Source organism: Sceloporus undulatus, chromosome 3 (genome assembly GCF_019175285.1).
Source record: "Sceloporus undulatus isolate JIND9_A2432 ecotype Alabama chromosome 3, SceUnd_v1.1, whole genome shotgun sequence".
Taxonomy (NCBI): domain Eukaryota; kingdom Metazoa; phylum Chordata; class Lepidosauria; order Squamata; family Phrynosomatidae; genus Sceloporus; species Sceloporus undulatus.
Genome location: NC_056524.1, coordinates 753,533 through 770,840, shown reverse-complemented (window position 1 = coordinate 770,840; position 17,308 = coordinate 753,533). Strand labels below are relative to the sequence as shown.

General features: G+C 46.6%; 1 protein-coding gene across 2 annotated transcripts in view; it reads left to right on the top strand.

Moving 5' to 3' along the window:
* RNF121 (ring finger protein 121) overlaps positions 1 to 11,493 on the top strand; it is a 34,482-nt gene extending 22,989 nt beyond the window's left edge. The window contains exons 7-9 of one of the 2 annotated variants that reach the window (XM_042458120.1): positions 1,049 to 1,182; positions 6,699 to 6,800; positions 7,954 to 11,493. In XM_042458120.1, the coding sequence (XP_042314054.1) occupies positions 1,049 to 1,182; positions 6,699 to 6,800; positions 7,954 to 8,074 (357 nt within the window). In that variant the 3' untranslated portion in view covers positions 8,075 to 11,493. The remainder of the gene's footprint in view (positions 1 to 1,048; positions 1,183 to 6,698; positions 6,801 to 7,953) is intronic. The other variant, XM_042458118.1, reaches the window with a different exon arrangement.
* The last annotated feature ends 5,815 nt before the right edge of the window (positions 11,494 to 17,308 follow it).

Here is a 17,308-nt window from a genome sequence, read left to right as displayed (position 1 = left end):
ATTAGCTTACTTGCTGTTCACCGCTATGATCTTTGGAATAGCGGTATATAAATAAAACAAATTAAAAACAAATTATTGTCCAGCTGTGCCCTTTGTGGGGAGAACAGCCTTCTCCTCGAAGCTGCTGACCAGTATGAGGCCGTCTGGCAGCTAAGCCAGCCCCAGGCTTTGGACTTACTCTGTCCCCTGGACAAGGAAGCTCTGAAGCCAGTAAGCATGAACAAGAACCTCTTGGGCATAAGAGCTGTTTGACAGTGGGAAAGAGTCTCCTTGGAAGGCGGTGGGCTCTGCTAAATTGCAGATTTTGAAACAAAGGTTGGATTGCGGCCGTTGCTACTGAAACAATGGAGGGTTGAACCAAAGGCCTTTGGGATCCCTTCCAGTCCTGTGAGTCTAGGAGAATCAAGCAGTTAGTGGGCATCCTTCTATGAGTGTATGAGATGCCTGTGGCTTCTGTGGCACAGCTAGGTGGCAAAAGAGCGTGGGCCGCAGGCTGGTCCTGGCTGGGTGCAGAGAGAGAATCTGGCCACTAGTCGGGGCTGGAACTCTTCCTTGGAGAAGCCGCTGCCTCATGGTCAGTAGCATGGAGGGTGAGCATGGACTGTGCCACAGACAAGGAGGGTGGCAGCCACCTGTCACATATGTGATGGGTGTTGCACAGTGTGTATTGGAGGCATCCACGCTTGACCCACCTGCTGCAGAAAACAGCAGAGTTAGCAGCTCACCCTTTGCATAGAGAATGCTGGGTCACAAGTTATTTATTTCTTCAAGAAAAAGTTATTTATGACAGTATTTCTCTATACACTGGGCCTTCCAGTGTACCACCGCATGCACTACCATCTTGAGGTCCTCCAGCTCTGGATAGAGGTGGCTGAAAAGATCTGACCCAAGGTCTTTTCATGACTTGAGAAACATTGGGAATGGGCAGATGGGGTGGTCCCTCACAGCCTTTGCACGGTAGGTTTGTATGGTGGGTGCTGCCAGAATCCTCTTGGGATTCCTTGTGTTTCTCAGTCTGCCTCTTCTTCTCTTCCCTGCTCCTCTGCAGTTTTACAGTTCATCAGGAATGCCAACAAAGCACCTCTCGGACAGCGTCTGTGCCGTATGTGGCCAGCAGATCTTTGTCGACGTAAACGAAGAAGGGATCATAGAGAACACCTACAGACTGTCCTGCAATCATGTGTATCCTTTGTGGTGATACTATCCAGCTGTTTCCTTGGTTTGGGATTGTTTCCTTGCTGCTAACAGAATTGGATGGGATGCAATGCAGGCAGGATGAGGGCGACCAACTACCAGCAACAGCACAAGTGCTTAGCATGTAGAGAGTCCCAGGTTGTGAAGGGAATTTTATGAATTTCATGAACCTATTTAAGGTTCATGAGTGGAGTCTGAAAGAAGATTGAACTTGGCAGTTCATTTAACAACACAGTGCCGGGTGGACTCTGGCTTGGGAGCTGAAGGTTCAGCCCAGAACACGCCATTAAACCAACTTTATATCGTCCAGTTAGTCTGACATCAGCACTAGGAAAGATTCTGGAGCAGATCATTAAACAGAGAGTCTGTGAACATCTAGAAGGCAATGCCATAATCACAAAAAGTCAACATGGGTTTCAGAGAAACAAGTCATGCCAGACAAACCTGATCTCTTTCTTTGATAAAATGACCATCTTGGTAGATGAAGGGAATGCTGTGGATGTAGTATATCTTGATTTCAGTAAGGCCTTTGACAAAGTTCCCCATGACATTCTCACAAACAAGCTTGTAAAATGTGGACTAGACAAGGTAACTGTTACATGGATTTGTAACTGGTTGACCGGCCAAACCCAAAGGGTGCTCAACAATGGCTCCTTTTCATCCTGGAGGGAAGTGACCAGTGGGGTGTCCAGTGGGGCTCTGTCCTGGGCCCAGTGCTATTCAACATCTTTATCAATGACCTGGATGACAGAATTGGGAGCATACTTATCAAATTTGCAGATGACACCAAATTAGGGGGAATAGCTAATACTCCAGAGGACAGGATCAAGATTCAAAATGACCTGAATAGACTAGAAAGCTGGGCCAAAGCTAAGAAAATGAAATTCAACACGGAGAAATGTAAGGTATTGCACTTAGGGCGGAAAAATAAAATGCACAGATATAGGATTATGGGGGACACCTGGCTGAATGAAACTACGTGTGAAAGGGATCTAGGAGTCCATGTAGACCACAAGTTGAACATGAGTCAACAGTGTGATGTGGCAGCTAAAAAGACCAATGCTATTTTAGGCTGCATCAATAGAAGTATAGTGTCTAGATCAAGAGAAGTAATAGTGCCACTGTATTCTGCTTTGGTCAGGCCCCACCTAGAATATTGTGTCCAGTTCTGGGCGCCACAATTCAGAAAGGACATTGAGAAACTGGAGCCATGTGTCCAAAGGAGGGCGACTAAAATGGTGAAAGGTCTGGAAACCATGAAGCCCTATGAGGAACGACTTAGGGAGCTGGGGATGTTTAGCCTGGAGAAAAGAAGGTTAAGAGGGGATATGATCGCCCTGTTTAAATATTTGAAGGGATGTCATATTGAGGAGGGAGCAAGCTTGTTTTCTGCTGCTCCAGAGAACAGGACCCGGAACAATGGATGCAAGCTACAGGAAAAGAGATTCCACCTGAACATTAGGAGGACCTTCGTGAGAGTAAGGACTGTTCGACAGTGGAATGCACTCCTTCCTCAGAGGGTGATAGAGTCTCCTTCCTTGGAGGTCTTTAAACAGAGGCTGGATGGCCATCTGTCAGGGATGCTTTGATTTGGATTTCCTGCATGGCAGAATGGGGTTGGACTGGATCAGGGCCCTTGTGGTCTCTTCCAACTCTATGATTCTATGATTCTATATAGACTTCTTATGAAACCATACAGGGGCAGGAATGAAGCAACCAAAGGCTATGGCAGGCATACCAATTTGCCAATAAGGAGCAAGCCCTGTTTCCAATCTATGTATCTTATTCTGGTCTCCTAGCGGTTATCATATCAGCAGAACATATGGAAGATGTTTAGGAGTGTGGCTGCGAACATTTTGTATATGAGGAGCTTTTGTATGTGATGAACTTGAAATCACTAGGAACTTAGAACATTTTCTGTGTCAAAGCAAACTGTTTTCTTCAACAGGACTGTAGCTCATTTAAGCCTTCGATTACTTTCTGATCTCCTTTAGGCATGATTAGGGGGAAAGAAGATCATAAAATAAAACTGCCAGTGTTGAACGGCCCTTATACAAACCTCTGAGGCAGCCATATTTGGCATACTGGTTATAGTGCTGGCAGTATTCAGAGGGATAGCCTTGTTAGTCTTGTTTTGATATAAGAAGGAAAGGTCAAAGCAGTCTTGTGCCTTCAAGACTAACTGGCTTTGTTCACCATAAGCTTCCATGGGCTGCAGCCCCCTTCTTGAGATGGCTTGCTGAAGAAGTCTGCTCCAGCCTCCCAAAGCTTGTGTTGAACAATACTGTTAGTCTTGAAGGCACTAAGTCTTATAGTTTGACCTTCCTTTTGTATACAGTTGAGGTCACAGCCCTTGAAAAGAAGGTTTTTGCATACATAGTTGGGAAAGGTGCAGAAAAGGCCTGCCGAAATGATCAACGGACAGAGCAACTTTTCTGAGGATGAAAAGTTACTACACTGGGAGCCGTTTAGCTTAGGAAGGAAGAGGCAAGTATGGGTGGCTAGGTGGCTACCTATCTACCCACCTGCTGTTGGGAACAAGTGTGGACGAGGTGGTTCTGCCTTGGCTTGGTCCAGCTGGGCGGCTCTTGTTCCTGGCCTTCCTTCCGTTAGAAAAGCACATCTGGTCTGCTTTGGAAAGGGCTGCCTTGTCTGCTGAGGCCAACCTGGGCTTGAAAGAGCTCTTCTTTGGGATTGTATCTTCCAGAATCTACAGCTGGGGGATTCTGGGAGTTGTGGTTTTCAAAAAGTAGTTTTTAGCTCTGCTCTAGCAGGCGCTCATTGTGAAGAGGGCCAAAATAATTGTGATTGTGTCCTGGTTGTTCTGATGCTTGACTCCACATTGGATATTTGCTGTTTTAACTTGTTTCTTATGATGTTTTTAATTTGTTGTTTTAACTTTTAGATTGTGTGCCATAGGCAGGCTTTTTATATATTCTGGATTTTACTTGGTTTTGTACAGCACCGTGTAGATTTACGGCGCTTTATAAATAAAGCTAATAATAATAATAATTTGTTGTTAACTGCCCTTGAGTCGATCTTGATTCATGGCGACCCCATGGATGAGACCCCCCCAAGCCCCCCCTCTGTCCTCCATTGCTCTGCTTAGTTCCTGCAACCCCATAAAACCCAGTGACCTCCTTAATGGAGTCCATCCTCCATCTGGCCTGTGGCCTTCCTCTCTTCCTCCTTTCCTAAACTTTCCCCAGCATTATGCTCTTTTTCAATGTGTCCTTCCTTCTCATGCTGTGTCCAAAGTATGACAGCCTCAGTCTGGTCACCTTTTCTTCTTCCAGGGAGGTTTCCAGCTTGATCTGTTCCAGGACCCATTTCTTTGTCTTTTTGGATGCTTTCCATGGGATCCTCAGCCCTCTTCTCCAGCCCCACATAAACCTCGAATGAATGGATATTTTTCCTATCTTCTTTCTTAACTGTCCAGCTCTCACATCCATCCATGGCAATAATAGGGAATACAATGGTTGTATGATTCTAACCTTTGTGCTCAGTTGTATATCCTTGCATTTTAGGATCTTTTCTAATTCCTTCATAGCCGCCTTCCCCAGTCTTAATCTTCTGATTTCCTGACTTGCTGCATCATGGTTTTGGTGCAAACCCACAGAGAATCCACTCGCCTAAACTGTGACTTTGCATAAGAGGACGCCTTCGGAAAGGTTTAGGTGCCTAGCTAAAAATACCCTGTTGGCCTTTGAGAAGCACTTGGGTTTCCTGGCCTGGCTTCTGTGACGCAGCTGAGCCTGTGGCTTTCGGCACATGTGCGGAACAAGACGAGATGACTTCCTTTTCCCCTGCAATCAGCGACATTGGGCCAAAATGCCACAACTTGTGATTCATTCTAGTAGTTTCAGCTGGGCTGAATGGGTCTAAGTCAGAGGCTCTCAACCTTTGATCCTCCAGACTTTGCAAAAGTATTTGGCATCCTACTCCAGTCGTTTGTCCTAAGAGTGTGATGGGGCTTCATCCATCAGGATGAGTCCCTGAGGGAGAGAAGACATCTCTCCTTCCTTCCCATGACACTCACACTCCCCATGAGGCTAAGTAAGAATCGCAAGGAACTGAGTAAGGAGGGGGCTTTTGAACTTTCTGTGGGGGTAGATGAAAAATTGTTCCCCACCTTGAGAAACTGCTGATCATTTCGATGGACCCATATTCTCCTTAGGGTCTAAGAGAGCTCCTTTTGTCTTGCATCCTGGCTCTTAAGAAGCAGGAAAAAAGACAACTGGAATATGACCGAAATCAATTAAAAGAGGATGTGGAGCATGGGAATAGACAGGAGTAGATAAATAGCTTTTTTATCCCTTGTTCTGGAATTAAAATGCTACCATTTGGAACCAGGCAGTAAAATTTTTTTAGAAAGCATAGTGGGATGCCAAAATTGCTGGCAGTAGTGTTGTTGCTATTATACTCCTTCCTCTGTATCAGATGTTGTGGGACCACTTCCCATAAGCCGTGGCTGCCCAGCCAATGGAGAGGCATGCTGGGAGCTGCAATCCAGTGATGTCTGGTGTGCTGAACATTGCCCAGGTCTGGTCTAGGAGTCCCATGGGTGATTGGCAGGAGACAGCAAGGCAATGAAGCACTTGGGTTTCATAGCGGAGTCATCATTGTGCATTCATTAATGGAGTTGTATGATTGTGAAAGCACACAAAGAGGCTTGCCTCAAAGAGCAGAATATTATTTCCCTCAATCTAGACGCTGCTCTTGATGCAGCTTAACATTACTCTGGCTTTTTAAGCTGCTGCATTGCACTGTTGACTCATGTTCAGCTTGTGGTCTACTAAAGACTCCTAGATCTCTTTTGCCTATATTCTTGCTCTTTCTGTTGTATAATTATGGCCTTGAGAAAGAGGAACCAGCAGTGGCAGTGGTCAGAGGCAGCGGTCAGTAGATTTCAAAGAAGCAGGGGCCAGGCTGGTGGAGGTGGAGGATGAGTAGCCATCACAAGCATTTAGGGGGCGAGTGATGACTGTGGGGTGTGGACACAGCAGGGGTTTCTGCCTTGTGACTTCTGTGCATCACCGTCTTGTCATTGCTGGAATACGCACACACACACTTTCCCAGTGTCACTTTCCCAGCCTTACAATGCAGAAATAGTAAAATGGTCCCTCTCCAAGAGTTACTTCCTGCTGCCGCTAGTGATGTGAGTTTTCTGAGAAAGGTAGAACCAGAAACATGTCTGGAAATATTTTTCCAGTGCTGTAAGTAAAGTTGCCAGACTTAGCATTTCTTGTTTAACTATTACACATTCAAAGCTTTACACAGAAATTATTTCATTGGAATATTTGTAATAATGTAAAGAAGGCAGCATGTATCTCTCATTTAACCAAAAGGAAGGTGCCTGAATGAACACTCTTGTTTTTAAAGTCACATTCCTAAAGAGAGTGTACCTAATGTGTCATTTATCAACGGTCTGAATTTGTTCCTAGTACCTTCCGTTGCCTCACTACTTACCAGCTGCAAATCCTTAACTCCCTGCATCCATTCAGCTTCCACGAGTTCTGCATCCGGGGCTGGTGCATCGTTGGGAAGAAGCAGACCTGCCCCTACTGCAAAGAGAAGGTGGACCTCAAGCGGATGTTCAGCAACCCGTATCCTTGACTCGCCAGCATCTCCATGGGAGGGAGGGGTGGGTTGGTGGTTTAGAGGGGAAACCTGGAGGCTTTCAGAACCAGGAAAGACAGGGGCCTCTGGCCTGGAAAGGTAGCAGCCAGCCTGCAGGTAGATGTGCTGCTCCTGCGCTGTGGATGGTTTCTGCCATCTCTGGTAGGTATACTCTAGCTGTCTGGCTGGCTGTCCTTGGAGGGGGAAGGATAATAGGATCATAGAGTTAGAAGAGACCACAAGGGCCATCCATTCTAACTCCTTCAGCCATGCAGGAACTCACAATCAAAGCATCCCTTACAGATGGCCATCCAGCCTCTGTTTAAAGACCTCCAAAAAAGGAGACTCCACCAAGGGAACTGGTTCCACTTTCAAACAGCCCTTATTGTCAGGAGGTTCCTTCTAATGTTGAGCTGGAATCTCTCTCCCATAGTTTGCATACATTGTTTCCTTTTCTCTGGAGCAGCAGAAAACAAGCTTGCTCCCTCCTCAATGTGACATCCCTTCAAGTATTTAAACAGGGCTATCATATCACCTCTTAACCTTCTCTTCTCCAGGCTAAACATCCCCAGCTCCCTCAGTCGTTCCTCATAGGGCTTCATGATTTCCAGACCCTTCACCATTTTGGTGGCCCTCCTTTGGACATGCTTCAATTTATCAACATCCTTTTTGAATTGTGGTGCACAGAACTAAACCTCTGCCTGCCAGGTTTAGACCCTAAACCTCTTTAGCACAGAGTTTTCTTTTGAAAGCAGACATGGATTTTACACTTGGTAAAAGAGGCCTCTGTAGATTGGCTGCTTCTTGTGTCAGATAGCGTTGTGCACAATAGCCCCATTAGCTGCGCATGGAAAGAGCCATATTCTCCCAAACCCAGCCTAGTGGAGGGGGAAGGGGACCATGGTACTGGTTCTGTAGAACCATCACAGACACTCTTCCCATCCAATTCCCTGTGTAGGTCCTCCACCAAGGCAACCAAAGCTGTCTCCATCCCTGCACCAGTCCTGCATTCCTACCTGTGCAGGTGGGGGGCCTGAGAGAAGGGCCTCTCCTGAGGATCCCAGGAACCAGGCAGACTCATTTGGGGAGGTAGCAGGTGTCAGACCTTTCTTTGGCTTCCTTTGACTCTTTCTCTCCCAGCTGGGAACGGCCCCATGTCATGTACGGTCAGCTGCTGGACTGGCTCCGCTACCTGGTGGCCTGGCAGCCGGTCATCATAGGACTGGTACAAGGCATTAACTACATCCTGGGACTGGAGTAGCCCTTGCCGCTGCCGCCCCACTACTCCCAATTCCTCCCACCTCCACCAGCGCATGACTGGGGAGCTGTGCCCACCGAGCTGCGCGGCAGAGGAACAGCGTGGAGACCCAACCAAGACGCAGTTTTTAAAAATCACTTACCTCTCAGGATCGTGGCCTCTTGCCTGACGTGACTCCGCTGGCTAAAATGGAAAGGACTTGGCACAAGGGGAACGCCACCGAGGCCGGCTTGTGCCGTCTGGGGGTTGGGAGGAGAGGGAAGAGCCTTTTTTAAAAAAAGAAAAAGAAAAAATAATTATTTTAATGAGCATATTTAAGGTCTTTTTATTGCTGATGTAAAATGGAGAGTAGGTTTCTCCTTCCCTCAACCCTCTGCTGTCTGTTCCTTAGTTGCCCTTTTGCTCTAGAACTAGAAACACCAACAAGAAAACATTTCTGCAGAAACTTTTCTTCGGTCTGGTTTTGGAGAGACCCTTTTTTCCCAGCATGGTCTTGTGGCGAAGCCGGTCTCCTCTAGCCTTCCTGCGACGGCCGGATCAGCACTTGAGAGAAGCAAGAGCCTGTGGGTGCGCTTGCGTGTCGAATGCAATGTTTGCTATTGCACCCTGTTCATGGATTTGGGTCCCATTTGCATCTCTCCAGCCGGGTACAGAAAAGAAAGACCAGAAGCCAAAGCACTGCCAGAGGAGAGCTGTGTATGGCCCCTTTGGAGGGACAGACACCTGAGTCGCCACAAAGAATAAAAGCCCTGATCTGGGGCCTCCTTGGCCTCCCCTTTTCCCTGTGTGTCGGCCAGAAGACATGATGTGCTGCCTGTTCTGGCTTAGATGTAGGATCCTGACATCCTTCGCCTTGCGTTTTTGCACTGTCTCTTTGCATCCTTTCTGCTCACCGTTTTGGATTCTGCTTCCTCTTGGTTCTCTTCTAGAAGCACGCCAAACCCTGTCACGCAGCAGACATGTGCTACCATCCCTCAAAGCATACAGCAGATGTGCGTATTGCGTGGTTTGCCAGTTTTCCTTCCAAGAGTGGCCTGTGTGAGATGCTTTTGATTCTCAGGGCAGAGCTGATTGTCCATTTCCCATTTGAAAGGAAGATCGTGTTGCACACTCCATACTTGGGTATCTGACAGTCCTTCCCCAAGCCAGCAACCATCAGAGCAACCTGCCTTCCCTACCTGGTTTTGTGCATTGCCTTGGTTAACTTCTTATGTTCAGAGAGTAGCCCCAGAAACCTGCTCGTTTTAACAGGTATTAAGGAAAGCATGTGACTGCTGAAGAGCTGAACTTCCTTAGATGCTTGCAAGTGTCACACTGTGAGAGGCACGGCCGAGGCTGTCTTGTGCCACAGACTGTTGCACACCAGTGAGGAACCATCCCTGTGTGCCAGTGTACATCTGGGTGTGCGCAAAGTCCCACCCGGGTGGACCCTGCCTGCCTTCCCAGGTAAGTTTTTGGTGAGCAAACAGTCTCTCCTCCTTGTGAGGAAACCAGAAGCAGGCTTTGTGGTTCAGTATTGGTTGGTGAGCCATGAATCCCACAGACTCCAGTTGCTCAACCTGCAGAAAAACAGCCAGTTGCCATGATGCCTTGCCAGGTGTTGTCCCACAACCATCCATTCCAACCTTTTTGGGGGGAGACCTCCAGCTCATAGAAGAAGAGATGGCCTGGTTGCGAGAATCACCTCTCAGAAGGCAAAGCCGGTCCATTGCATGGATGAGGAGCCATTGAGGGCTTGTAGGACTGATTCTCCATGGTCTCTTTTATTCTTGGACTGCAGAAGTGGCTCTCTTCGGCCACATCTGAGAACTAGGAACCCACTGGCCGGGGAAGAGCAACTTCTCAAGAAGGTTTTTGCAAATCCTGTCTGGCGATTCTGGAGTCCCCAGGTCAAGGCAAACATTTCACTTTGAACAAGGACTGTCTCCTTGTGGTTCTGTGATGGCAACCCTGTTCATCTTCATTGTGTGTCAGTGTTGTTTGCCTTCAGGGCACAGTGTTTCTTTCCAAAGGACTCTTGGTGCTGGGGTTGCAATCTTGGCTGGTGCTGAGCCGTTTGTGAATTGTGCCCCATTGAGCATCCGGTGCAACAGAGGAGCCAAACATACACATTGCAGAGAGATGCCCATCAAGCAAGATGGCTCCAGGACTGAAGGAGCGTGAGAATAAAGCCTCTGAGCAATGGGCCAGGTGGCATCTGGTTACCCATTTGGCAATCGTCCTTTTATTTTCCCTGGAGTTTGTGAGTGAGTGTGTGTGTGTGTGTATCTGCACACTCTCAAACGGTTGGGACTGTTAACAGCTGGGCTCTTTAGTCCCCAAAACAAAGGACTGACATCGGAGAGGTTTCCTGTTCAAAAGTCATAGTGTGGCTTAATGTCTTCTCTTTTCTAAAGAAAACCAAGCGTGATAAGTTTTGCTGAACTGCTTGTTCTTCTCTTTCCGAATGCTCTCTGGTTGACTGGAAGCACTGCGCATGTTTGGTCACTTTTGTAAAAAGCAAGGGGAGCAGCTGGCCTCAAAGGGCTGTGAAATACATAGATCTTTTCCACCTCTGTGGCATCATGGGAAACACATGCCTGTTTTCATGGCGTTGCTGTTCTTCCGAGGCATCATTTCAGCTCAACGTGGCTTGTGTTTTGGTTTTGGTTTTAATTCTCCTTCTTCTTAATTACCTGTTTTCTAAACCAACATATTAGTTTACCTCCTGTTTCTGACCTCTTACGGCAAACGCTGTTCCTTCTTCCAAAGATATTTGGGGACGGGATGGACCCCTTGCTGTCTCCACTGGGGATTTTGGCAGGTTTAATCAACCCAAAGTCTGCAACGGTTTTAAAAGAGCACTGTAGGAAAAGAGAACCACAAACCTGAACTGACATGAAACCTAAGCCGTCTATCCGTCCGTCCGTGAGGGCTGTGCATGTTGAGCAAATGAAGAGCATTGCAGAAGAATGGGAGAAATTGGGCAAGGGAAATGCAAGAGTATTTGGGAGAAGAGGGCTGTCACTCCACATTGAGGCAGGTTCCCTTTCCTGCCCTTTCCAAATCAGCATTTTCCATGGCAAACAGGAAGATGGAGTTGTCTCTCTGGACCCGGAGAGGCCACCGATTGCCTTCAGAGGCTGTCGGACTGCAACTCCCAGCAGCCTGCAATCCAGCATGGCCCATGGTGAGGAATGCTGGGAGCCAGTTTAGATTCCCGCCCGTGTTACTTGTGGGTGTTCTTACTAAAGGTATGCCTGAACAGACAGAATTACAGGGCTTGGGGGAGTCGGGTGTAAAGAAAGGGTTGAAGTTGTTAACCTTTCTTTTCTCAAATGATCAGAAAATATTTCAGAGTTCCCTGCAAGAAAAATAAAGGAATAAAGCAAAACTTTCCCAGGTTGCAAATGACGTCCTCTTCTGCGCTTTCTGGGTCGATGCAGATTTCCCCCCAAAAAAGTTTGTTTGGTTTTACCCAATTGAATGGAATTGCGCTGCGGGCTGCAAAGGCGTTTTTGTGTGGATATCTCATTTTCGCTGCTGTTTAAGTTTGTCGTCAGCATGAGTGAAATTGCTGTTTTACAGGGTTCAAGAAGACCATGAAGGTTTGGGCCCCTGCCTTCATGAGCATCCAGCCTCAATGTTGACAGGGCTGCAGCCAAGGAAGGGAAAGAGCGGGAGAAACGGTGAGGGTCCTGTCTTTTCCAGCCCACTTGCTACGAATCGTGATTGGTATTGCCATTAGACTTGGCTTCTCCAGATCTTCCCAGTGGCTCCTTTCTCTTCCTGTGTTTCGCCAGATCCCTGTTTGAGGAATGGAAATCTCTTTCCAGGAATGGGATTGCTCTTGTCCATGGAGCTAGGGACATTCTCCAAAAACACTATTGGAATAACACTGTGTCCAGTTGTGAAAAGATGTTGGCAAATTGGAGCATGTGCAGAGGAGGGCCACCAAAATGGTGAAGGGCCTTACCCTCAGGACATTCCTCCTAATGTTGAGCTGGAATCTCTTTTCCTGGAGCTTGCATCCACTGTGTCGTGTTCTAGTCTCTGGAGCAGCAGAAAACAAGCTTGCTCCCTCCTCAATATGACCTCCCTTCAAATACTTAAACAGGGCTCTCCTATCACCTCTTAACTTTCTCTTCTCCAGGCTAAACATCCCCAGCCCCCTCAGTCGTTCCTCATAGGGCTTTATGGTTTCCAGACCCTTCACCATTTTGGTGGCCTTTTTTTGGACATGCTCCAGCCGTCCAGTCCAGCCCCATTCTGCCCTGAAGGAAGACACCATCCAAGCCCTCCCTGGGACAGATGGCCATCCAGCCTCTGTTTAAAAACAGCCTCCAAAAACACCCTTTGAGGGAGTCTTCCACCATTAAAAATGCTCTTACTGTCAAAAGGTTCCTCCTAATGTTGAGCTGGAATCTCTTTTCCTGGAGCTTGCATCTATTGTTACATGTCCTATTACAGTGATGGTGAACCTTTTCGAGGCCGAGTGCCCAAACTGCAACCCAAAACCCACTTATTTATTGCAAAGTGCCATGTCCCTCTGACTTTCTAGTAACAAATTCTGGCAAACTCTGTGCTGGGGGGACGGCACATGTGCCCACAGAGCGGGTTCTAAGTGCCACCTCTGGCACCTGTGCCATAGGTTTGCCATCACTGTCCTATTCTTTGGAGCAACAGAAAACAAGTTTGCTCCCTCCTCAATATGACATCCCTTCACGTATTTAAACAGGGCTATCATATCACCTCTTAACCTTCTCTTCTCCAGGCTAAACATACGCAGCTCCCTAAGTCCTTCCTCATAGGGCTTCATGGTTTCCAGACCCTTCACCATTTTAGTTGCCCTCCTTTGGACACATGGCTCCAGTTTCTCAACATCCTTTTTGAATTGTGGTGCCCAGAACTGGACACAATATTTCTGAAGGTACATATGATTCTATGAAGAAGGAGAAGTAGGAGTAGGAGTAGTAGTGTAAATTTACAGTGCTTTATAAATAAAGGTTAATAATAATAATAATAATAGTAGTGGGGGAGGAAGATGAAGGAGAGGAGGAGGAGAGGTAGTATTAAGTAGGGAAGATAAAGAACAGGAGGAGGAGGAGGGAGAAGGAGAAGGAGGAAGAGAAGGAGAAGAACTTATAAAAAGGAAATGTTTTAGGTTTGCTCCTCAAAATCCGGCCATGACCTTCCTGGTCCAAGGCCCACAAGGACCTCTTTTCCTCTCCCTCCTTTGAAGGCGATTTAGTGGTTTGACAGATGTGGTGTTATAGTTTCCATGAGGAGAAAGCAAGTCACAAGGAAGTAAGACAAATGTTTTGATGACCTTTCTGCCGTCTGATGGGAAAATGTATCTCCTCCAGGTTTCGCACCCAGGACTGACCTCTGCATTTCCTGCCCGAGGCCCAAAGGTCACTCATTCCCTCTTCACCCGGTTTGTGCAACTGACCCGACTGGGTGCGTTCGCACTGCGGGCTTTTGCTGTCTCAGGCTGGGTGGGCGGCCGGACGGCCAGCGGCCCTGTTTCTGTTTCTCCTTTGGCCAGGCTCCGTTCTCTGGCCTTTGGGGCATTTTCAGAGCAGGACTCATTCGCTTCATCATCTTCTGGAGAAATAGGAAGAAGGCATTGCATGACTGCTCTGGCCAGGGATTGCTTTGGGGTTTCCCTTCGGGTTGCCATCAGTCATAAACAACTTGGAAGGCACAAAACCACAACTTTTGATGCCGGGGACTGAGCCAAAAGATTAAGCTGAGAGGTTTGGGCCTTGGATGAGGACACAGCGGGGCCAGGGTTCGATTCCACACTTGGTCTATGGAAACCCATTGGGAAAGTACAGTCATTGTGGTCGCTGCTACTGCTGCTGCTGCTGTGTGCCTTCAAGGCATTGCCAGCTTATCATAGAATGATAGAATCCTAGAGTTGGAAGAGACCCCCAAGAAGGGCCCTGATCCAGTCCAACCCCATTCTGTCATGCAGGAAATCCAAATCAAAGCATCCCTGGCAGATGGCCATCCAGCCTCTGTTTAAAGACCTCCAAGGAAGGAGACTCTATCACCCTCCGAGGAAGGAGTGCATTCCATTGTCGAACAGCCCTGACTCTCAGGAAGTTCCTCCTAATGTTCAGGTGGAATCTCTTTTCCTGGAGCTTGCATCCATTGTTCCGGGTCCTGTTCTCTGGAGCAGCAGAAAACAAGCTTGCTCCCTCTTCAATATGACATCCCTTCAAATACTTAAACAGGGCTATCATATCACCCCTTAACCTTCTTTTATCCAGCTAAAAAGACCCCAGCTCCCTGAGTCATTCCTCATAGGGCAAGGTTTCCAGACCCTTCACCATTTTAGTCTCCCTCATCTGGACACATGGCTCCAGTTTCTCAATGTCCTTTCTGAATTGTGGTGCCCAGAACTGGACACAATATTCCAGGTGGGGCCTGACCAGAGCAGAATACAGTGGCACTATTACTTCTCTTGATCTAGACACTATACTTTTATTGATGCAGCCTAAAATCGCATTGGCCTTGTTAGCTGCCGCATCACACTGTTGGCTCGTGTTCAACTTGTGGTCTGCTTGGACTCCCATATCTCTTTCACATGTGTAAGTCTCTCATTCAGCCAGATGTCCCCCATAATCCTATATCTATGCATTTTATTTTTCCGCCCTAAGTGCAATACCTTACATTGCTCCGTGTTGAGAATTTCATTTTGTTAGCTTTGGCCCAGCTTTCTAGTCTATTCAGGTCATTTTGAATCTTGATCCTGTCCTCTGGAGTATTAGCTATTCCCCCTAATTTGGTGTCATCTGCAAATTTGATAAGTCTGCTCCCAATTCTGTCATCCAGGTCATTGATAAAGATGTTGAATAGCCCTGGGCCCAGGACAGAGCCCTTATGGCAGTCTTAAAGCCAAAGCAATGCTGGGGCTTTCCTGGCAAGACTGGTTCGGAGGAGGTTTGCCATGGCCTTCCCTGAGGAGGCTGAGAGAGTGTGGCTTCTTGCCTGAGGTCCTCCAACGGGTTTCCATGGCTGAGCTGGGACTCGAACCCTGGTCTCCAGAGCTGCAGCCCAGTGCTCTAACCACAATGCTAGGCTAGCTCTCATTATTATTGGTTATTAGTATTGATTATTGATTTAGCGCCATCCATGCACATGGTGCTTTTACAAACAGTTACAGCATAAAACATTTATAACTCTTCAATAATATAAAATACTAAAAGGCAATATTAAAATACTATTAAAAAACCCAGAAAGGCTTCATGCAAAGTAAAACAAAATATTTTTATCCTGCTGCGTCTTAATTTAAAACTCTTTTAATTAACTCTTTTGCAACTAAGCGGCTTTGCTTTGAGTCCTATGTTGGGAAAAGGCGGGATGTTGTTGTTGGTATTATTATTATTATTATTATTATTATTATTATCATATCCCTAAAATAAAAATATAATATATATAATATATTACAAAAGTATTGTTAATAATAATAATAATAATAATAATAATAATAATAATAATAAGAGGAATGGCAGTGTAGATAATCAAATGTGCTAAAGATTATTATAATGATTATATAATTATGATATAATAATAATAATATCACTAAAATAAAAATATAATCTAAATAACATGATTAAAATGTTGATAATAATGATGATGATGATGATGATGATGATGATGATGATGATGATGATTGGCAGCGCAGATCATCAAATGTGCTAAAGATATAAAATCTATGATTCTATACAAATTCCAAACGTTTTAGTAAAGAAAAAAGGTTTTTAATGGGATTTGAAAACAAGGAGCGAAGGAGCGTCTGCAAATGGTCAGGGAGGCGCTTCCAGGAATAAGGGGCAGCAGAAGTCACACTCTCTCAGCCTCAGAGGAGGGCAAGGAAGGCAAGTCCCCTCCGAACACATCTTGCCAAGAAACCCTCATGACAGGTTCACCAAAGGGTTGCATTTCATTGGAAAAGCGCACAACAACAACAACAACAACAACCACAACGGACCGTTTTGTGGGATCCCAGACTGAGCAAAGCTCTCCATTGCATTTGCCCCGAAGGGAGAAGGACAGGATCTCAAACTCGACTCCTTCTGGGAACTTGGCACTTTTTATTCAATTGAGCTTAAGTTTCTGCAGTTGGTTTGGCTTCAAAACAAAATTTCACATTGCAGTTGGAAGGCATTCAAGGGTTAGTGAGATGTTATATTTGCAACTATGTGTAGGATGCAAGTGGGAAGAGACCCCAAAAGGGCCCTGATCCCGTCCAGCCCCTTCTTCTTCTTCTTCTTCTTCTTCTTCTTCTTCTGCCATGCAGGAACTCTCCTCCATCAAAGCATCCCATGGACAGATGGACATCCAGCCGCCGCTTAAAGAGGGAGCATCATCATGAGAGATGATGCGCTTTACTTTTTAAAAAGGGGATTTCATTATGAAAAGAGGTGTTTGGTTAGATCTGTGTTAAACCCGCTCCAGTCAGAGCAAAATGCCCCAGGAGCACAAAATTGACCTTTGGGGCTCATGTCTGCCTCTGACTTTGCACATGTCTCTCTCACAGCCCCCAAGAACATGAGATCCTGGAGGCGATAACACTCAGATACCTGAGTCAGGGCTTTGCGCTGATTCTTGCGTCCGGCCACGTTTCCTCCGTGAAACTTTGTGGCTGTGACTCAACAGGAAGGAAGACCCCCAGAAAGCCAAAGCCAAAGGGAGCCATTGCGGCCCTCCTTTCCTGGACAAAAGGGGGAAGTCCTCAGGACACAATGTTCCTCGAAAGGAGGCTGGTATTTTCCACAGGTTTTGGGAACGATTTCTGTGGCTACGGGTCGATTGGGGATGATGGGAAGCGCAGGAGCAAAAGGACTGCTGAACTAGTTCCATTGAGTCCTATTCTCTGGAGCAGCAGAAAACAAGCTTGCTCCCTCCTCAGTGTGGCACCCCTTCAAATACTTACAGGGCTCTCATATCTCCTCTGAAATGTCCCTTCTCCAGGCTAAACCTAGAATCAGACTGAAGAGACCCCAAGGAGGGCCATCCAGTCCAACTCTTTTTGCCATGCAGGAACTCACATTCAATTGTCTTGCTCAGAGTTCTCTAAGTATATTGCAAGCCAAGAAGGCATTTTAAGGAAGGTAAGTTCATCATCAGTACAGCTGAGTACATAATAAAATACGGCATTATATACAGTGTGGTATAATGGTTTGAGCCTCGGACTATGGCTCTGGAGACCAGGGTTAGAGTCACGCCTCGGCCATCGAAACCCAT